Source organism: Ranitomeya variabilis, chromosome 3 (genome assembly GCF_051348905.1).
Source record: "Ranitomeya variabilis isolate aRanVar5 chromosome 3, aRanVar5.hap1, whole genome shotgun sequence".
Taxonomy (NCBI): Eukaryota; Metazoa; Chordata; class Amphibia; order Anura; family Dendrobatidae; genus Ranitomeya; species Ranitomeya variabilis.
Window position 1 is genome coordinate 81,753,045 of NC_135234.1, and position 23,308 is coordinate 81,776,352.

The following is a 23,308-nucleotide window of genomic DNA, read 5'->3' on the forward strand; positions in this document are numbered from 1 at the left end:
CACGTTCAGGATTGCATCAGGATTTGGTCAGGATTTTCCATCAGTATTTGTAAGCCAAAACCAGGAGTGGAACAATTAGAGGAAAAGTATAATAGAAACATATGCACCTCTTCTGTATTTATCACCCACTCCTGGTTTGGCTTACAAATACTGATGTAAAATCCTGACCAAATCCTGATGCAATCCTGAACGTGGACACATACCCTTAGTGGGTAAAAATCTGCAACAAAAACGCAAGAAAAAAAAGTGCATTTTCCTGCAAGAGATGAAGACATTTCTGCACCGAATGTGTGCACGTACCCTTATACAGTCGCACCTGGGTCCTGGACCCTAAGTGGCCTATTAGTCCCCTTGGCCATATTAGAAGCCAGACACTATTACCCACCCACGATGGTAAATGGCCCTGACGAAGACTTCGCACTGGTTACCAACGAGTTTCAAGCCGCACAACTGGGTCCAAGTGTTTTTTGCTACAGAAATGGCGCACTGCGTTGTTGGCTTATGAGACAGGACCACGGCTCGGGTAGATGCCGCCAACGAAGGCGCTCAGCACCGACAACCACAACTTTTCAATCTGTTTCTGTGGCTGTGCGTGCGCGATTTCTCTGATTCGCGGAAACTACATTTCCCAGAGCTCCCTTCGCCACTTCCGCTTGTATTGCCATTTGTGTCCGCAGATTCGTCACGAGTAGATCAAGTTTACTTTCAATACATAAAGACCAATGTACGTACAAGAGACGTTATCAACTTATCACACGACATGGAGTTTTAGATAATAAGGTGTGACCTGTGTGATAATGGCACTAAACACAGTGCCGAATGTGCGGCTGCGGACACGGCGCACGTACACTGCGCAGGAAAGATGGCGGCTCCCGGGAAGCAGTAAGTGGCCGCCGCGCAGGTTGTGTGTGACAAGCTGTAGTATCATGTAGTATCATACGAGAGTATCATGTCCTGTATGTGTAATGCACCGCTCCTGCGTCATTATTGGCCTCATGGCCTGGTCACTGGAGCGGGAAGTTGTGTGGCTGCAACCGGTGTGTGCAGCTGTCAGAATGTGATCAAGATGTAGCCCTGCAGCATCTGGAGCCATAGTGTGTATATATAGATATACATCTCTCCATCTCTCTCCCTCTCTCTTTATATATATATATATATATATATATATATATATATATATATATATATATATATATTATATATATATTCCAAAAGAACGAAGGCAGCACTCCAATAGAAAAAATAAATGTGATTTATTGGCCCATGTGCGACATTTCGGTCCAAGATGTTGCTTGAGAATAGTCCACATCTTGGACCGAAACGTCGCACATTGGGCCAATAAATCACATTTATTTTTTCTATTGGAGTGCTGCCTTCGTTCTTTTGGAATATATATATATATATATATATATATTTTTTGTATTTCCATTTCTTATTCTACAAGCCATACGTTTGTTTATTATTTTTTTTGTTTTTAAAGTTTTTCTTGTCTTTTGGTTTTTTTTTAATTTCTCCTTCTACATAACTAGATAAGGGCTTTTTTTCAGGATGAGTTATTATTTTGTATGACACATCTGCTTTACCATGTAATGTAGTGCTGAGCATGAAAACATTTCCAAGTGATGTGAAATACTGAACAAAATAGTGCAGTTTTGGATTTTGTTTTTATGGCATGATTTTCCAGGATAATAGGATTATGGCGATAAATATGTCTAACCTCTTTTAGGAATCTACCGTACGTCTCAAGTCTCGGGATTGTACATGAAAATCATCTAAATTGGAACAGTTTCACTTTATCCGCATAAACTGCCCCTTAGGCTATGTGCACACGTTGCGGATTGGTGCGCGGATTTTTCCGCACTGTTTTTGCAAAATCCGCAGGTAAACCGCACTGCGGATTTGCCGCGGATTAACCGCGTTTTTTGTGTGGATTCCACCTGCGGTTTTACACCTGCGGATTCCTATCATGGACCAGGTGTAGACTGCTGCGGAATCCGCACAAAGAATTGACATGCTGTGGAAAAAACATCGCTGTGTTTCCGCACATTTTTTTCCGCAGCACGTGCACTGCGGATTTTGTTTTCCATACGTTTACATGGTATTGTACAACGCATGGAAAACAGCTGCAGATCCGCAGCGTCAAATCCGCTGCGGATCCGCAGCAAAATCCGCAACGTGTGCACATAGCCTGAGGGATTCCCCTCTTCAATGGACCTGGGTGTTGGCTTTCTCATCTTAAATGACTATTGGTGGCAGTGGGTTTTCGATATGTTCTTGTGATTACTTTACCCTTTTTATCTCTGGCAACAATCAAATGTAGAAAGGGGATTTCCTTCTCATTGATCTCTGACGTGAACCTCATGCCAAATACATTTTCATTGAGGAATTCAATAAAAAGATCGATTATATCATTTGATCATTTATCTTAACATTTATTTATTGGATCTATCTGCTTTATCACATATCTAAGAGCTGCTGGATTGTCTCTTCATGTGCTAATTGTTGATTTATGAATGTCTGGGCAGTTGATGTAATATAATAGTGCACAACTATGGATCACTTAAATTAGACAACCACTTTATAGATATATGGACTTTAGTACTCAAAGTGGATATGTTGTAATATACACTGCTCAGAAAATAAAAGGAACACGTAAATAAGTTAGTCACATTTGTGTGAAATAAACCTGTCCAGTTATGAAGCAACACAGATTGTGAATCTATTTCTCCTGCTTTTGTGCAAATGGACCAAACAGGTAGAAATGATAGGCAATTAGCAAGACAACCCCCATAAAGGAGTGATTGCGCAGGAGGTCAGTACAGACCATTTCTATGTTCTCATGCTTTTTGGCTGTTATGGTCACTTTTGCAACTTGTCATTGCTCTCACCCCTAGAGGTACTGTACAGTAGCATGAGGTGGTGTCTACAACCCACAGGAGTTGCTCATGTAGTGCAGCTCATCCAGGATGGCACATTAATGCAAACTGTGGCAAGAAGGGTAGCTGTGTCTGTCACCACAGTGTCCAGAGCTTGGAGCAGATACTAGGAGACAGGCCAGTATACCAGAAGATGTGGAGGGGGACATAGGAGGGCAACAACCCAGCAGCATGACCGCTACCTCCTCCTTTTGTGCAAGGAGGAGCAGTGCCAGAGCCCTTCAAAATGACCTCTAGCAGGCCTCTAAAATTCATGTGTCTGGTCAAACTGTCAGAAACAGACTCCATGAGGGCCCAACATCCACAAGTGGGCGTTGCGCTTACAATCCAACACCGTGCAGGGCGATAGGCATTTGCCAGAGAACACCAAGATTGGCAGAATCGAAGTTGACGCCCTGTGCTCTTCACGGATGAGAGCAGGTTCACACTGAGCACATATGACAGACACAACAGAGTCGGGAGACGCCGTGGATTATGTTCTGCTGCCTGCAACATCCTCCGGCATGACCGATTTGGCAGTAGGTCAGTAATGATGTGGGGAGGCATTTCTTTGGAGGGCCACACAGCCATCCATGTGTTAGCCAGTGTTACCCTGACTGCTGTTGGGTACCAGAATGAGTTACTCAGACCCATTTTGAGACCATATGCAGGTGCCGTGGTTGACTGATTCTTTGCTTCATGTCTGGGAGGAGATCCCTCAGGAGAACATCTGCTGCCTCATCCGGAGCATGCCCAGGCGTTGTAGGGAGGTCATACAGGCACGTGGAGGCCACACACACTACTGAGCAGAGCATCATTTCTTTGTCTTGAGGCATTTCCACTGAAGTTGGATCAGCCTGTAATTTGATTTTCCACTTTGATTTTAAGCACCATTCCAAATTCAGACCTCCATGGGATATTAATTTTGATTTACATTGATCATTTTAATTTGTTATTGTTCTCAATGCATCCCACTATGTAATGAAAAAAGATTTGCAACTGGAATGTTTCAGTGATATGTAGGACATGGTATTTGTATTCCATTTATTTTTTGAGCAGTGTATATACTACATATCTTGTGTACCTATCACCTTTAAAAACTCACTCAACGATATGTGAGGAGGAATCTCCGGCAGCAATCTAGTATTGTGTTTTTCATCTGTCCTGTATACCCATTGTATTGGGCTAAGTTTGACTAGTTATGTCTTATTATGGTTTGGTAGATGTACCCATACCCTTTAGTGAATGCATTGTTATAATCTATGTACCCATCCTGATGTTTGCCTGTCCCTTGTATGAGCATTCATGTGTATTTATCTTTATCTAGGAGTATATAGGGACAGACGATGTACGAGTGGGGGCACCACTGGTGTTTTAATATAGGGTGCCAACATCCACCTTCAGGAAGGGGAGTCTAAGGGATATCTAGCATTGATCTTCCTTATTGGGTAACTTAGAGATCTACAAACTTGTGTGATCAGTCAGTGATATACAGTCTTTTGAATTGTTTGTTATATTGTGGAAATGTTGCATTGCTTCAAAGTATGCAGTATAAGATCCAGTGGATGCGTCTTAGTGATTCAGCCAGTGTCAATAGAGCCTTTGTCCTGAACCCACTTCCCCGACAGGAACGTGCAGGGATATCAAGGAATAGTAGATGCTCGAGTGGGGACACCACTGGTGTGTTGATTTTGGGTCCAACCCATGCGAACAGGAAGGGTGATGTAGAGGATTCAAGGATAAGACTAACTCCCCTCACCCTTTTTGTGGTCTCCTATACGCCTTGAATATCTTGCTCAACGGCTAGTGTAATTGTTGGTATCCTGGTGTGGCCATACCATACCACTGAGATAATACATTGAATACACTAATTGTTATATCCAATTTTAATGAAGGTCTTTATTCACTCACTAGGTGGGATTTTTGTTTAGAATATTTTAAGTATATCTAATAAAAATACATTTTAACGGGGTTCTTTATGTTAAAACTAAAGGTGTTATTGACATGAAATTCTCTCTAAATGTCGGTAACAACCCATCCGGTCTACACAGGCAAAGAAATGAAATCATAGACGTCCATAAATTAAGTTGTGTATTAATGATAAATAGAACATGGAAAAAGTATTGAACAAATGAAGAAAGACTTGCAAAATACCATGGAAAGTTGTGACACTAACTCAAATCTATCTGTAATTAGAAAAGCAATCATGCCACTTACTGAAAACTAATATCAACTTGTTCACCCGATGGCCTATAAAAAGGTGCCTCATTACTAACGTGCCACGGAAAAAAAATATCATGATGCGTAAAATCAGTAAGCTATCTCGCTACTTTTTCAACACAGACAACGATGGGAATAAGGAGCCACATATACAAGGATGGGGATAAGGAGCCATGCAGACAAGGATAGGGATACGGAGCCACGCAGACAAGGATGGGAATAAGGAAATGGGCATACAAGGATAGTGATGAGGGGACGATGCATACCCAGCTTATACTCGGTTCAATAAGTTTTTCGAGGCAAAATTAGGTGCATCGGCTTATACTCGGGTCAGCTTATACACGAGTATATACGGTATTTGGATGCCATAGTAAACACCATGTTTGGAGGCCAAAAGGCACTGCATATCACCACAAAAACACCATACCAACAGTGAAGTTTGGAGGTGGGAACATCATGGTGTGGGGACATTTTTCAGCATACGGCACTGGGAAATTTGATATTAGAGAAGAAAAACATCGGTACCACTGGGATGCATATTCTAATATCAGTGCAGATCTGCTTTTTTTTTTTTTTTCTTAGTTGTATTCGGCATGAGAAAAAAAAATCGCAGCATGCTGTGATGTCACTCCGAAATCAGACAGCACACGGGAATAATCACTTGCCACACAGACCATCAGAGTGGCATCCGATTTTTATGGATACATTACAGTTCTGTATTATAGGAAATTGTAAATGATAGCTGCTAAGTAAAAAAAAAACTGCATACGGATAACAACTTAGAAAAAATCATCCCACTCTCCTGGGTGAAAATAGGACCAATTTATTTATTCACTAGTACGAGCGAACCCTAAGAGCAGAAAAGGTAAGTACGGTATATATGATCTGTAAGAAAGCACTGAAATCTGGGCAGTCAGGAAAGGTAGGGGAGATGCAAGATATAAGGGCGGGTGCAGAAGGAGACATAATTTAATGGCATTACCGAGACAAGGAGTAAACCGATTTAAAGGGAACCTGTCACCCCCCCCCCCCCCCCAGGCGTTTTTAACTAAAAGAGCCACCTTGTGCAGCAGTAATGCTGCATTCTGACAAGGTGGCTCTTTTAGTTCTGGGTGCTGTAACTGCAGAAATAATCCGTTTTGTAATTAGTCCCAAATACCTTGTCTTCAGTCCTGGAGGCAGGTCTTTCCCCCCTCCTTCAGACGCCACACAGCCGTCACTCGAGTCTTCTTGGCGCCGGGCGCTGCCTCCTCAGCACTGTTTTGATATGAGCCGGCGCCTGCGCTCTTTTCTTCTGCCCTGGGCAGGCGCAGTGAGCGCTGTCCGTCCTCTGTCCTCATATGCAGTCTAGCTGACTGCGCCTGTGCGGCCGCCCTGCCTGTGAATCCCAGCCCCGCAGTGTCTTCTGATTTATTCACATTGCGGGGCTGGGATTCACAGGCAGGGCGGCTGCACAGGCGCAGTCAGCTAGACTGAATATGAGGACGGGCAGCGCTCACTGCGCCTGCCCAGGGCAGAAGAAAAGAGCGCAGGCGCCGGCTCATTTCAAAACAGCGGTGAGGAGGCTGCGCCCGGTGCCAAGAAGACTTGAGTGACGGCTGTGTGGCGTCTGAAGGAGGGGGGAAAGACCTGCCTCCGGGACTGAAGACAAGGTATTTAGGACAAATTACAAAACGGATTATTTCTGCAGTTACAGCACCAATAACTAAAAGAGCCACCTTGTCAGAATGCAGCATAAGGCTACTTTCACACTAGCGTTGTGCACTGCACGTCGCTATGCGTCGTTTTGGAGAAAAAACGCATCCTGCAAAAGTGCTTGCAGGATGCGTTTTTTCTCCATTGACTTGCATTAGCGACGAATTGCCACACGTCGCAACCGTCGTGTGACGGTTGCGTCGGACCGTCGCCACCAAAAAACGTTGCTTGTAACGTTTTTTGGTGCGTCATGCCCGTCATTTCCGACCGCGCATGCGCGGCCGGAACTCCGCCCCCGCCTCTCCACACATCACAGTGGGGCAGCGGATGCGTTGAAAAACAGCATCCGCTGCCCCCGTTGTGCGGCGCTTGCACAGTATGCGTCAGTGCGCTGCAACGTCGCATTGCGACGTGCAGTGCACGACGCTAATGTGAAAGTAGCCTTACTGCTGCACAAGGTGGCTCTTTTAGTTAAAAACGCCTGGGGGGGGGGGGAACAGGTTCCCTTTAAGGAGCAATATCTGTATGCAGAGTGGTCAGAGACATAATTGGATCAAACTAGATCACCAAACCAGTGAATAGATTGAGGAGCATAGCTATGTACAGAATGGTCAGACACAACAGTGTGGATAGGTTAAAGGGAATCGGTCAGCAAGATTGTGCTAACTCCATCTCAGAGGAGCATAATGTAGAGAAAGAGACCCTGATTCCAGCGATGTATCATTTACTGGCCTGCTTGCTGTCATTTTGATAAAACACTGTCAGAAAGCTGCCAATCATTGGTGAGGTTTTACAGAGCTCATCAATAATAATAATAATAATAATTTTATTTATATAGCGCCAACATATTCCGCAGCGCTTTACAACTTATAGAGGGAACTTGTACAGACAATAGACATTACAGCATAACAGAAATCACAGTTCAAATAGATACCAGGAGGAGTGAGGGCCCTGCTCGCAAGCTTACAAACTATGAGGAAAAGGGGAGACACGAGAGGTGGATGGTAACAATTGCTTTAGTTATTTGGACCAGCCATAGTGTAAGGCTCGGGTGTTCATGTAAAGCTGCATGAACCAGTTAACTGCCTAAGTATGTAGCAGTACAGACACAGAGGGCTATTAACTGCATGAAGTGTATGAGTACATGATGCGAGGAACCTGATTATGTGTTTGGTTTTTTTTAATGGGCCACACAGGGATAGTTTTTGTTTTTTTTTTCTTTTTTTTTTCGTTTTTCACTCCCCTTCTTCTCGTATACAGCATCTGAAGCCACACTAGTCTGGGCAAAGGGACTCCCTCCTGGGTGAGTCCTGGTTGACATACTACTATCAACACTCCTACAAGTTCTTTAGGCACACATGTGTAGATTTGTCTCCAGATATGCAGGACCATTATAAGCAGGAATAGTTCTCTTGTTTGGAAGTTCCCCCATATCCATAGTATAGGGGATAACTTTGTGATCTTTGGGGTTCGACTGCTGGAATTCCCCATGTATTTTGAGAACCAGGGCTCTGTGTGAATCGAATAGCGGTTGACCAGGACCCTGGTGCTCTGGAACAGTGGAGGTGTCTGAGGTCGGACCCCAGCGATTGTGAGATTTAATGTACAAACCATTTATTAGTGGGGGACTGAGAGGCTTCAGGTTCCTAACAGTTTTCATTTCTTGGGTTTTCTCAGTCATTTGTCATCTGTCCACTAATTAGGTGATAACTGTGTGATTTGCTGGAGGTCCTCACACTGTAACGACTGTCTCCATCTCCGCCCCTCATCTACCTGGTTGGATGGAAATCCTCATGGTGTTGTGCAGTGCTGCTCCATTCAGTGCCTATGGGAGTGATGGAGATAGCCACCTACATCGCTTGGCTGTCTCTGGAATTCCCATCGACAATTAATGCAGTAGCAGCGTACATGTGCGACCACCATTTCTTTCAATAAGTGGATCTGGTACCCTGTCTTGGAGACTGGTGGGGGATCTCAGCAGTCAGATCCTCCTTTTCCAGCAGTTATCACCTATCCAATGAACATGCGTGGTAATGTGAAATGTGCGGGTTTGTGAAAAATGGAGCTGTGGTCGGCGCTCATAGCAAGTGAGCATTTCTGCTACATACAGGCGATCTGCTCATCGCCTGTATGTAGCAGAGCCGATCAAAGAACTGCAGCTTCTAGACTCCCATGGAGACCATTGAAGCATGCAAAAAGTTAAAAAAAAAAGTTGAACCCCTTACTGTCATCGGACGTACTATTACGCCGATGACAAAACCCCCGCTTTGATGTGGGCTCCGGTGGTGAGCTCAAAGCTGGGACATGTCAGTTGTTTTGAACAGCTAACGTGCCCACAATAGGCGCGGGTGGAATTGTGATCCATCCGTGCCTACTAACTAGTTACATGTCGCTGTCAAACTCTGACAGAGGCATTTGACAAGCGCATCCGGCCGGAAATGCGCGCACCGGTGACCCCCGTCACATGATCGGGGCTCATCGGTGTGTCGGCATGACAACCAAAGGTCTCCTTGAGACCTCTATGGTTGTTGATGCCGGATATGTGTGAGCGCCACCCTGTGGTCAGCACTCATAGCAACTCAGCAATTCAGCTACATAGGGGCGATCTGATCATCACCTGTGTGTGGCAGCGCCGATCAAGTTATGGCAGCTTCTAGCCTTCCATGGAGGCTATTGAAACATGGCAAAAGTAAAAAAAAAAAAAAAAAAAAAAAAAAATTTTTAAACACGAACGGAGACTGTTAAAATATGACATGTTTGGTGTCTATGAACTTGTAATGACCTGGAGAATCATAATGGCAGGTAGTCTTAGCATTTAATGAAATATAGTACTTTTTTTTTGCAATTTCACCGCACTCAGAATTTTTTCCCCGTTTTCCAGTACATGATATGTTACAACCAACGGTGTCCTTCGAAAACACAACTCATCCTGCAAAAAACAAGCCCTCACATGGCCATTTTGACAAAAAAAAAAAAAAGTTATGGCTCTGTGAAGAAGAGGAGCAAAAACAAAAATACCGTATATAGTCGAGCATACAGTAAGTCGACCCGAGTATAAGCCAAGGCACCTAATTTTGCCATGAAATACTGGGTAAGGTTATTGAGTATAAGCCGGGTATGCATTGTCCCCTCATCCCCATCCTGGTATGCATGGCTCCCCTGTCCCTGTCATTGTATGCATGGCTATTTATCCCCTATCCTTGTATGCATGAGTCCTGTTAAAAAAAACCCAAAACATCCTATTTACCTGCCTGTGTGCCCTCGCTGGCACTGCATCTCGTTCGTTGTGGCGCCAGCAGCTCCGTCTTCCAGCCAAGCGATTACGTGGCCCCACTCACTAAGGTCATGAATATACACTCACTGGCCACTTTATTAGGTACACCTGTCCAACTTCTTGTTAACACTTAATTTCTAATCAGCCAATCACATGGCGGCAACTCAGTGCATTTAGGCATGTAGACATGGTCAAGACAATCTCCTGCAGTTCAAACCGAGCATCAGTATGGGGAAGAAAGGTGATTTGAGTGCCTTTGAACGTGGCATGGTTGTTGGTGCCAGAAGGGCTGGTCTGAGTATTTCAGAAACTGCTGATCTACTGGGATTTTCACGCACAACCATCTCTAGGGTTTATAGAGAATGGTCCGAAAAAGAAAAAAAATCCAGTGAGCGGCAGTTCTGTGGGCGGAAATGCCTTGTTGATGCCAGAGGTCAGAGGAGAATGGGCAGACTGGTTCGAGCTGATAGAAAGGCAACAGTGACTCAAATCGCCACCCGTTACAACCAAGGTAGGCCTAAGAGCATCTCTGAACGCACAGTGCGTCGAACTTTGAGGCAGATGGGCTACAGCAGCAGAAGATCACACCGGGTACCACTCCTTTCAGCTAAGAACAGGAAACTGAGGCTACAATTTGTACAAGCTCATCGAAATTGGACAGTAGAAGATTGGAAAAACGTTGCTTGGTCTGATGAGTCTCGATTTCTGCTGCGACATTCGGATGGTAGGGTCAGAATTTGGCGTAAACAACATGAAAGCATGGATCCATCCTGCCTTGTATGGAGCATCTTTGGGATGTGCAGCCGACAAATCTGCGGCAACTGTGTGATGCCATCATGTCAATATGGACCAAAATCTCTGAGGAATGCTTCCAGCACCTTGTTGAATCTATGCCACGAAGAATTGAGGCAGTTCTGAAGGCAAAAGGGGTCCAACCCGTTACTAGCATGGTGTACCTAATAAAGTGGCCGGTGAGTGTATATGCACTCCACACCTATGGGAGTGGAGAGACGGGCATGTGCATTGCCTTAATGAGCGGGGCCACGTGATCGCTCGGCACAGGAAGAGCTGCTGGCGCCGGAATGAAGAAGATGCAGTGCCACCGAGGGAGCGCTGGTACCAGAGTAGGATCTGTGCTGGAAGCCGGCAGCTGGCACTGTGCGCTATTACAGCAGCGGCACAGGCTTTAGTCTCAGCCGCCGGCTCCCGCCTCTGTGACCCACTGCTCCGCCGCTCCCCCTTGCTCGCCGGCTTCTGGGACAATTGACTCGTGTATAAGCCGAAAGGGGCGTTTTCAGCACAAAAAAATGTGCTGAAAAACTCAGCTTATACACGAGTATATATACGGTACATCTGCCAATGAAAACCCAAAAGTGATTATCTCAGTAAATTAGAATACTTTATAACACCAGCTTGAAAAATTGATTTTAAGATCTGAAATGTTGGCCTACTGAAATGTATGTTCAGTAAATGCACTAAATACTTGGTCTGGGCTCCTTTTGCATCAATTACTGCATCAATGCGGAGTGGCATGGAGGCTATCAGCCTGTGGCACTGCTGAGATGTTATGGAAGCCCAGGTTGCTTTGATAGCAGCCTTCAGCTCCTCTGCATTGTTGGGTCTGCTGTCTCCCATCTTCCTCTTGACAATATACACTCACCTGCCACTTTATTAGGTACACCATGCTAGTAACGGGTTGGACCCCCTTTTGCCTTCAGAACTGCCTCAATTCTTCGTGGCATAGATTCAACAAGGTGCTGGAAGCATTCCTCAGAGATTTTGGTCCATATTGACATGATGGCATCACACAGTTGCCGCAGATTTGTCGGCTGCACATCCCAAAGATGCTCCATACAAGGCAGGATGGATCCATGCTTTCATGTTGTTTACGCCAAATTCTGACCCTACCATCCGAATGTCGCAGCAGAAATCGAGACTCATCAGACCAAGCAACGTTTTTCCAATCTTCTACTGTCCAATTTCGATGAGCTTGTGCAAATTGTAGCCTCAGTTTCCTGTTCTTAGCTGAAAGGAGTGGTACCCGGTGTGGTCTTCTGCTGCTGTAGCCCATCTGCCTCAAAGTTCGACGCACTGTGCGTTCAGAGATGCTCTTAGGCCTACCTTGGTTGTAACGGGTGGTGATTTGAGTCACTGTTGCCTTTCTATCAGCTCGAACCAGTCTGCCCATTCTCCTCTGACCTCTGGCATCAACAAGGCATTTCCGCCCACAGAACTGCCGCTCACTGGATTTTTTTTCTTTTTCGGACCATTCTCTGTAAACCCTAGAGATGGTTGTGCGTGAAAATCCCAGTAGATCAGCAGTTTCTGAAATACTCAGACCAGCCCTTCTGGCACCAACAACCATGCCACGTTCAAAGGCACTCAAATCACCTTTCTTCCCCATACTGATGCTCGGTTTGAACTGCAGGAGATTGTCTTGACCATGTCTACATGCCTAAATGCACTGAGTTGCCGCCATGTGATTGGCTGATTAGAAATTAAGTGTTAACAAGAAGTTGGACAGGTGTACCTAATAAAGTGGCCAGTGAGTGTAGATTCTCTATGGTGCTAAGGTCAGGCAAGTTTGCTGCCAATCAAGCACAGTGATACTGTTGTTTTTAAACCAGGTATTGGTACTTTTGGCCGTGTGGACAGGTGGAGAATGAAATTTCCATCTCCAAAAAGCTTGTCGGTAGAGGGAAGCATGAAGTGCTCTAAAATTTCCTGGTAGACGGCTGCGCTGACTTTGGTCTTGATAAAACACAGTGGACCTACACCAGCAGATGACATGGCTCCCCAAACCATCACTGATTGTGGAAACTTCACACTAGACCTCAAGCAGCTTGGATTGTGGCCTCTCCACTCTTCCTCCTCCAAATGAAATGCAAAATTTACTTTCATCTGAAAACCGCTTGGACCACTGACCACAGTCCAGTTCTTTTTCTCCTTGGCCAGGTAAGAAGCTTCTGGTGTTGTCTATTGGTCATTGAGTGGCTGACACAAGGAATGTGACACTTGTAGCCCATGTCCTGGATACGTCTGTGTGTGGTGGCTCTTGAAGCATTGACTCCAGCAGTCAGTCCACTTCTTGTGAATCTCCACCAAATTATTGAATGGCCTTTTCTTAACAATCCTTTCAAGGCTGTGGTTATCTCGGTTGCTTGTGCACCTTTTTCTACCTCACTTTTTCCTTCCACTCAACTTTCCATTAATATGCTTGGATACAGCACTGTGAACAGTCAGCTTCTTTAGCAATGACCTTTTGTGGCTTTCCCTCCTTGTGGAGTGTGTCAGTGACTGCCTTCTGGACATCTGTCAAGTCAGCGGTCTTCCCCATGATTGTAGAGCTACTGAAACAGACTAAGGGACCTTTTTATTTTTATTCATTTTTTATTAATTATTCTAATTTACTGAGATAATGACTTTTGGGATTTCATTGGCTGTAAGCCATAATCATCAACATTACCAGAAATAAACACTTGAAATAGATCACTCTGTAATGACTCTATATAATATAGGAGTTTCACATTTTGTATTGGAGAACTGAAATAAATGAACTTTTTGATGATACTCTAATTTAGTGAGAAGCACCTGTATGTAGCACATGCGATTGGATGATTCTCCTCAGGGAACTATTAAAGCCAGTGGGGAAAAAAAGTAAAAAAAAAAAATATAATTTTAAATCGCTCCCCTTCTTGCCCCTTTCATAAAAAAAAATAAAAAAATACATATATTTGGTATTGGCGCCTTCTGATCTATAAAAATATAAAGTAAATTAATCCGATCGGCCACAGTTGACATTTTCATGTCTGGCTCCATTTTTTTGCGTGTTGTTGTGTGACCTACACTTTTCAGAAGTGACTTTGCAGTGGACATTTTTTATCCGTCCATGCACCTGACAGGACACATTCTGGTGAGAAGATGGCCTGGATTGATTTCTTTGGTAGAAATTTGTTTAGCCCCTAAGGTTTTAACTATCAGTGTCCTGCAGGGGGCAGCAACAGACCACACATTGTTACCTTACACACCAAACCAATGAAAAGTGTGGACCAACTGCAGAATGGTCACTATAGTTATGAAGGACGGCTCTGCCGATAGAATAGTACTGGAAAATCTGCTCCAGCAATGATATCCTATAGACCAGGAGTGCACAGCCTTTCCTGGTATGAGGAAAGCATTGCCACATTCAACGGCTTCCAAGGCCCCCAATAAAACATAATGAAGTACCTTTTGAGATGTTTATGGCATATAAAAAGTATATGCCCCAATTGTCTAAGAGATGCAGGTTCCACTACCATGACTCATTGAATAATATTGGTGCGAACGCAGTGCAATTTATTTTTTTTATCCCCCACCCCTTGCATTGCACTCGCTAATTTTATACACAAGTGGGAGCGAGGCCATACATGCCTAGGCAACCCCCACCATAACATGTTATGGAAATATTTGGGTTGGATAAATTTATCCCTCTGTGTGTGCTGCGGCCGCTCCCAATTAGACTGAGTATTTTGAGCGCTCATCAAGAATGGACTGTACACAACTGTGACAGAACAACATTCCATCAATACTGGTACTTTATTGTACATACATAGTTTTATATTTTCACATAGAAAGGAGTGGTTAGGGGTTGTCAGGGGTGGTTAGTTAATTACCATATTGTCTAGCTCCTCTGTGATTGGTTATCTAAACATATATGGAATATTGTGATTAATGCTCATATGACAGCAGATTAAGCAACTAAACTTGAGCTCTGTATCTAGGACAAAGTGGAGACATCTGATCAGGAGTTAAAACATCTGACACTGTTCCGCTTTTTGGGATGGAAAACCCCATATGATCTGTCTGGGTTATATCAGTTCGTGTCAGCCATTTTAAACCATTTATTATAATGTATATATTAGCTGTGAGCATATGAGTATATATGATTATAGAGGGGTATACATGCAAGTGAGATCTACATGATATATATATTTCTATCACAAACACCCACATGTTATTGTGGAGAGCTAAACGGGAGTCAAGGAATCCTAGTCTATAGATGTATGAGAGACCCAGATCTGTTTTCATCACGGGTGGACAATTAATTTTACGGAGGGGCCACATGAGATACAGTGTCTGTTGTGGAGGGCCCGACCAATAGACTGAATTAATTCTGCTCAAAATAACAGTTAATATAAATAATTAAATATGTTAATATTATCACTTACTATTGAGCACAAAGCCTTCATATATGCAACGTGAGCCCCCGCATAGCCTCTTATATACAACTAGATGGTGGCCTGATTCTAACGCATCGGGTATTCTAGGATATGTATGTAGTATATAGCAAGGCCACATAGTATATAACACAGCCCACGCAGTATATAACAGCCAACGTAGTATATAACACAGGCCACGCAGTATATAACACAGGCCACGTAGTATATAACGCAGGCCACGTAGTATATAACGCAGGCCACGTAGTATATAACACAGGCCACGTAGTATATAACACAGGCCACGTAGTATATAACACAGGCCACGTAGTATATAACACAGGCCACGTAGTATATAACACAGGCCACGTAGTATATAACACAGCCCACGTAGTATATAACACACCCCACGTACTATATAACACACCCCACGTAGTATATAGCACAGCGACGTAGTATATAACGCAGGCCATGCAGTATATATCACAGCCCACGTATATTGCACAGCCACGCAGTATATAACACAGGCCACATAGTATATAGCACAGCCACATAGTATATAGCACAGCCCATGTAGTATATTACACAACCCGTGCAGTATATAGCACAGCCACGTAGTATATAGCACAGAGACTTAGTATATAACACAGCCACGCAGTATATAACACAGCCACACAGTACATAACACAGCCCACATAGTATATAACACAGCTCACGTAGTATATAGCAGTGTGGGCACCATATCCCTGTTAAAAAAACAATTAAAATAAAAAATAGTTATATACTCCCCTTCCGGCGGCCCCCGGATCCAGCCCAGGCCTTTAGCAATGCTCCTCGCGCCGCTCCTTTCCCAGTAATGCCTTTCGGCAATAACCTATGATCATGTAGCGGTCTTGCGAGACCGCTACGTCATAATCTCGCGAGACCGTTACGTGATCTCGAGTCATTGCCGCAATGCATTCTTGGGACCGGAGCGTCGCGAGGAGCGGGAAAGGGTGCCGCGGATGATGGAAGGTGAGAATATAATGTTATTTTTTTTATTATTTTTAACATTATCTGTTTTTACTATTGATGCTGCATAGCAAAAAGTGAAGCGGTGTTTAACTCCCACCCAAATATCGCTGATTGGTCGCGGCCGGGATTTCCGTTACGGAAGTTACAAACAGATGGAAGTACCCCTTAGGCAATTATATATATATATATATATATATATATATATATATATATATATATATATATATATATATATATATATATATATATATATATATATATATGAACCTTGACATACCTCCTATATACAATATGAGCCCTCGCATAGCCTCCTATATACAGTGTGAGCCCTCACATAGCCTTCTATATACAGCATGAGCCCCACATAGCCTCCATATATACAGTATGAGCCCTCACATAGCCTACCTATACAGTGTGAGCCCTCACATAGCCTCCTATATACAGCGTGAGCCCCACATAGCCTCCATATATACAGTATGAGGCCTCACATAGCCTACAGTATACAGCGTGAGCCCTCACATAGCCTCCTATATACAGCATGAGCCCCACATAGCCTCCATATATACAGTATGAGCCCTCACATAGCCTACCTATACAGTGTGAGCCCTCACATAGCCTCCTATATACAGCGTGAGCCCCACATAGCCTCCATATATACAGTATGAGGCCTCACATAGCCTACAGTATACAGCGTGAGCCCCACATAGCCTCCATATATACAGTATGAGGCCTCACATAGCCTACAGTATACAGCGTGAGCCCTCACATAGCCTCCTATATACAGCATGAGCCCCACATAGCCTCCATATATACAGTATGAGCCCTCACATAGCCTACCTATACAGTGTGAGCCCTCACATAGCCTCCTATATACAGCGTGAGCCCCACATAGCCTCCATATATACAGTATGAGGCCTCACATAGCCTACAGTATACAGCGTGAGCCCCACATAGCCTCCATATATACAGTATGAGCTCTCACATGGCCTACAGTATACAGCGTGAGCCACACGCACAACCTCCAATATACATATAAATATCCCATACCCATGAAAAAAAACAAACCAAAAACCACATACACACCTCTCTCCCGTTCCCCCGGCTCTGCTCCTGTCTCCTATGCTCTGAGTCTCGGCAGCGCTATGAAATGACATGGTCGTGTCTGCTGTCTCACATGCTGATTGGTGGGAGATGGAGTTGGCGGTCCCGTCCTCCACCAATGTATTCATCACTGTCTGCATCCTGAGGATGTAAGCAGCTGTGTCAGCGGGCTGCAGTGGATGGATGGTGGCAGGGGAGGACATGGGTGGCCCATAGACCACTGTTTCAGCTACTCTGCTGTCTCGGTCCGCAGGTCAGACTGGAACAGGCAGAAGGCCGGATATGTCCCGAGGGCTGCAGTGATTGCCGGTCCCTGCTCCTGAGCAGTGGGCTATTTTTTCCTTATGAAATGAAAACTACTGTACACAGAAGGTTGGGGCTGCACAATATAGCATGGTGGGCTGCAGGTTGTGATTCCTGACATTCAACCCTACGCAGGTCAGAAGATTACCGGTAAGAAAACTGCAAAATTGCAGCTGGTGATGTGTAAGCCTGGTCTCTCCAAGGTCTGCTCCAGTAGTTGCTGCTTCTCCCAAAGGTAACTGTAGAAGATTGTGAGCCCCATTGGGGACAGCGATGATTGTCTGCAGCGCTGCGGGATAAGATGGTGCTATATAAGCAACGCATAATAAATATGACTCCTGCCTTGCTAGTGCAAAGTTACGTTATGTTTTCCATTGTGCTACTTCCCTGGTCATCGGGGCAGCACCACAGAGCAGGCCCTCCTGGCCTCCCCCTACTAGTCACAAGCTTCCATGGCATTAGTCAAAACTGGCTCCTGCCCACTCACGGCAGGACCACCCCTGCTCTGCATTGTGGCATCACATCTTCCCCCCAGCACTGCGCCCTCTGCTGGTAACTTCTGCTATTGCTTCCCTATGGAAAGAAATCAAGTGGATAGGTGGAGGGCACCACAAAATGTATCAGAAAAAGGAAGGTTCACTATGGGCTGTAACAAAACATGAAAAAAACAGCGAGACAAAGATCATGCCCATATGTAAAGGAACACCTCCAGACAATAATAAATGAAAAATATATAAACTTTTAATTGGCAATGAACCTCAAAAACTACATATATGTGTATGCAAAGAACAATAACACACAACACTTAAAAACATTTAAAATTGCAAAGAATGCAAAAACAACAACATGCCTATGCTGGAATAATTGTCAAATCCTATGATAAGGAAAATGACGTCCCACAAGAAAAATATGCTTCCCCCAATAAGATGATCCAAAGGATCTACCCACACAGTCAAGATATAAGAATGAATAACCACTCAATGGTGTGGTGTCAATGTTGCAAAACCATAGCCCCTAGCATGAGGTGCATAATTCCTGTGCAAAATAACTGCAATAATGTGCAGATCATGGTAATGGAGTACAACCAAAAAAGGCCCTGGAAAAGATGTGCCTGAGAATAGAGTCTGAAATATAACTCAAAAAATGACTGTTATAAGATAGGCACATATGGCATGCAAGGGGAAGGGAGAGGAAGGACTACAGAATGTGACAGCCCAATAAAATGAAAACCTCAATCCCATAAAAAAAACCCATCATACCAATAATGCTAATGGTCCAAAGCCCTGACCATGGGTGGAAGTCTGTGTGGAGAGGGGAAGCAATCTGTGGGTAGGCTCCCACGCGTATCGCCGCTCAGATGGCGGCTTCCTCAGGGAAAGATTATTATGTCATAATTATCTTTCCCTGAGGAAGCCGCCATCTGAGCGGCGATACGCGTGGGAGCCTACCCACAGATTGCTTCCCCTCTCCACACAGACTTCCACCCATGGTCAGGGCTTTGGACCATTAGCATTATTGGTATGATGGTGTTTTTTTATGGGATTGAGGTTTTCATTTTATTGGGCTGTCACATTCTGTAGTCCTTCCTCTCCCTTCCCCTTGCATGCCATATGTGCCTATCTTATAACAGTCATTTTTTGAGTTATATTTCAGACTCTATTCTCAGGCACATCTTTTCCAGGGCCTTTTTTGGTTGTACTCCATTACCATGATCTGCACATTATTGCAGTTATTTTGCACAGGAATTATGCACCTCATGCTAGGGGCTATGGTTTTGCAACATTGACACCACACCATTGAGTGGTTATTCATTCTTATATCTTGACTGTGTGGGTAGATCCTTTGGATCATCTTATTGGGGGAAGCATATTTTTCTTGTGGGACGTCATTTTCCTTATCATAGGATTTGACAATTATTCCAGCATAGGCATGTTGTTGTTTTTGCATTCTTTGCAATTTTAAATGTTTTTAAGTGTTGTGTGTTATTGTTCTTTGCATACACATATATGTAGTTTTTGAGGTTCATTGCCAATTAAAAGTTTATATATTTTTCATTTATTATTGTCTGGAGGTGTTCCTTTACATATGGGCATGATCTTTGTCTCGCTGTTTTTTTCCTATGGAAAGAAATGTCACAAATCTAAACTAGTTTTTTTGTGAAAATTGCATAACCACTTCTGATTCCCGACATGAGGAAACCTTGAATGTGCTGCGTACATTGCAATATTTCAGATTTAACTGGCACTAACGGGAGATGTTACGCATACAGGAAAGTATGACTTGACGATGGTAAGGGTATGTTTCCACGTTCAGGAAACGCTGCGTTTTTGACGCTGCGTTGAGCCGCAGCATCAAACACGCAGCGTCCAGATGTTACAGCATAGTGGAGGGGATTTCATGAAATCCCGTCTCCACTATGCAGTAAAAGACGCATGCGGCAGGAAAAGGACATGCGGCGCATCTTTTCAGAACGCAGCATGTCCTTACATTGCGCAAACAACGCAAGGACAACGCAGGTGACCTGCCAGTGACCTCAGGTGCAGATTTGGTCAGGATTTTACCTGCATAAAATCCTGACCAAATCCTGAGGCAATCCTGAACATGGACACATACCCTAAGGGTGTGGTCTCACGTGGAGTATTTGCCGTGTTTTTGCTGCATATTTTATCTACTGTGCAAAAGACAAGCAGCAGGTCAAATCTTGCAGGGCTGTTTCACCGCTTTTCACCCAATAAAAAGAACGGGTAAAAGTCCATGCATATTATATTTTTTTTTTTTTTGCCACTACCGTACTTCAGTTTTTGGTACTAAAAAAGGTGCAATATGCAACATGTGAACATACCGGTACAGTTGTAGGATAATGTGACAGATGGTGTGAGACTGATCAATCCATCCAGTTGTGGGTCATTCCATGGTAACTTACATTACATTCACAAGCCAAAAACTGGCTACAGACTGTTCTTTGAAGGCCGGCACAGAAAGGAGTGAATGTATATTGTACATTAAACTATTCTCAATAGATTTCAGCACAGTTTGATTTTTCAACAATAAAATTAAATATAACATACAGTGCTATTACTTGGTAATTTGCGTTACAAAAAAAGGAAAGGCAATTGTCCTTCATGAGTCTGCCAAATTTTCTGTTCTGGTAAACGGGGGAGAAGCACGATTTTTATTGTATTAAAACACCATAGTCTCAGCAACTTTAACAAATTTATTTTAACCTCTAAAGTTAAATGCAACAGTTTTTATTACAAGAAATATAGATAACTTACGTTACCGCACAGTATAGTAAGCTGATGGTAACTTGCGTTCCAATATGTTACCATCTATTGGATTAAACGTATTGTCAGGTAAGTTACCATCATCTTTGTAACGGAAGTTACTATATTGTGTTGTAACCTAAGCTACCATGGAATGACCCTCATACTCGTCAGCTACAGTTTGATAATTTTGTACAAAATATTATATAGGTCAGCTTCTTCCTAAGCTGGAGAGTGAAGACCCTCAGTACAGCAGGGTGACATACAGGATCTAGCAGTGCTCCCTCTTGTAGATTCATTGTCATTTCGACAGGTCGCAGCATAAATCAATGGCACTCAGCTCTGAGAAGGAGGCAGGTCATTGGGAAGTGTGTGGCGTGGGGCATAGCCATCGCTTCTCCGCTGGGGTTAGGCTTCCTCAGACTAGATGTTGGCTACTCGCTCACGTACCCTCAGACTGTTACTTGTAGCCTGTTTGTACTTACTCAGCATTTTTTGTTTTTCCAAGAAAATGTGAAATGGATTGTGAAATGGACTATATTTATGTGCTAGTGTACAGTTACTACCAAATATTTACATCTGGATCTTGTATTTCACAGGTATGGACTTATTCTACCCAAGAAACTGCAACAGAAAAATGTCTGTGCACCCAAGCATTCAGCATTCGCAGATGATTCTGATGAGGAGGTAAGAGAAACACGCTAGTAACGGTCAGCGATCTGGGCGCACCTCCTGGTACCCCGTCACCGTGTACTGCAAGGGGTCTCGCGTCATCTGAGAAGAGGCAATTTGGTATTTTATTTCCCAGGGATCATTGCATCACCTATAAATCTCCCTATGATAGATTTGAAGGTTTTGGGGTTATTTTTTAGGAGACCCCCCTTCACCTGACCAATTTAAGGTCTTTCATCCAACCAACTAGTTTGCCACCTGACACTGATAGGTGGGGAAAGAACCCCCAAACTGTTGCATGCAAATGGAGTTTTTGGTTTTATACCAAATAATTTTTCCAATTTCATGAAAACTCCTGCTGTGCTTCTGCCTATCTGGGTCCAGCGCTGAGTCTCCGGTGCTGCTCCCAGGGTCTGCTACTGTCTGCAGCACTAATGTCCTGTTGACAGCGGTGCAGACAATTGGTGAGCTGAATGCGATCATTGACTGGCTGCACCGCTGTCAACATGACGTCCATGTAGTAGACTCTGAGCAGCAGTGGAGACTAAAGGTTCTTTTCCACTGCAAGATTATCGTGAACTAGTATCATCTTACAGTCTGGCAGCATGGCGGCTCAGTGGTTAGCACTTCAGCCCTGCAGATTTGGGGTCCTGGGTTCAAATCCCACCAAGGACAACATCTGTAAGGAGTTTGTTTGTTCTCCCCGTGTTCTCCAGTTTCCTCGCACACTGCAAAAACATACTGATAGGGAATTTACATTGTGAGCCTCATTGGGGACAGTGATGATGATGTCTGTAAAATGCTGCAGAATATGTAGGTGCTATATAAACAATGCATAATAAATAATCTGCTGATCAGTGTATGAGATGATCTTTTGTGTTGTGCACTGAACGATCTATTACATATAGTTTTTCACTCACTTTTATATTGCCATCATATCTCACAGCGCTTTCCAGACATCATTATCACTGTCCCCACTGGGGCTCACAATGTAAGTTCCCTATCAGTATGTCTTTAGCGTATGGAAGGAAACGGAGAACCCGGAGGAGACTCACGCAGACACAGGGAGAACGTAGAAATCTCCTTGCACATTTTGTCCTTGATTTGAACCCAGTGCTAACCACTGAGCCACCATGCTGCTCATCAGTAAAGTTAATCTGTCAGGTAATTTTTTGTACCTTAATTGTAGAGCTTGGGCATCACCTTCAGGATGTGTAACTTTTATTGCTGTACGTTGCCCTGTTATGTTGCTGTTGCCCCTGAAAATATATTGTCGTGTGCTGGCTAGTAAAACCTATGTTAATACTAAATGAATATTCCCCCTCCCATAATCCCACCCACCCCTAAACCGGTGTCAGTGATTCAGTCAGACCGCCGAATGCTGAGGATCGCACTAAAATGCTCTTTGATCAAACAGAGCAATTTCTAATGCTCTTTTTAAATAACGAATATAATGAGAGAGTCAATGCGAAATCCGAGCATTTTTCTTGACAGACCCTACAAGGAGGTGTGTGGGGGCTGAGGGGGGGGAGTGAAAATGGTAAAGCCTGTCAAAAATTACAATCGGGGTCATCCATATACCCTTCAAGGCACCAATTGGAGTGTCTCATAAAAAAATTGTGTAGGTGTGGCACTTTTACACTTATAAAGGCTCTG

General features: G+C 43.9%; 1 protein-coding gene across 3 annotated transcripts in view; it reads left to right on the forward strand.

Annotated features, from left to right (window-relative positions):
* Positions 1-656: 656 nt before the first annotated feature.
* Positions 657-23,308, forward strand: part of NSRP1 (nuclear speckle splicing regulatory protein 1) — an 86,971-nt gene continuing 64,319 nt past the window's right edge. Inside the window, exons 1-2 of one of the 3 annotated variants that reach the window (XM_077294285.1) lie at positions 657-724; positions 21,580-21,667. In XM_077294285.1, the coding sequence (XP_077150400.1) occupies positions 723-724; positions 21,580-21,667 (90 nt within the window). In that variant the 5' untranslated portion in view covers positions 657-722. Of the gene's footprint in view, positions 883-21,579; positions 21,668-23,308 lie in introns of all 3 variants that reach the window. The other 2 variants (XM_077294284.1, XM_077294286.1) reach the window with 2 other exon arrangements.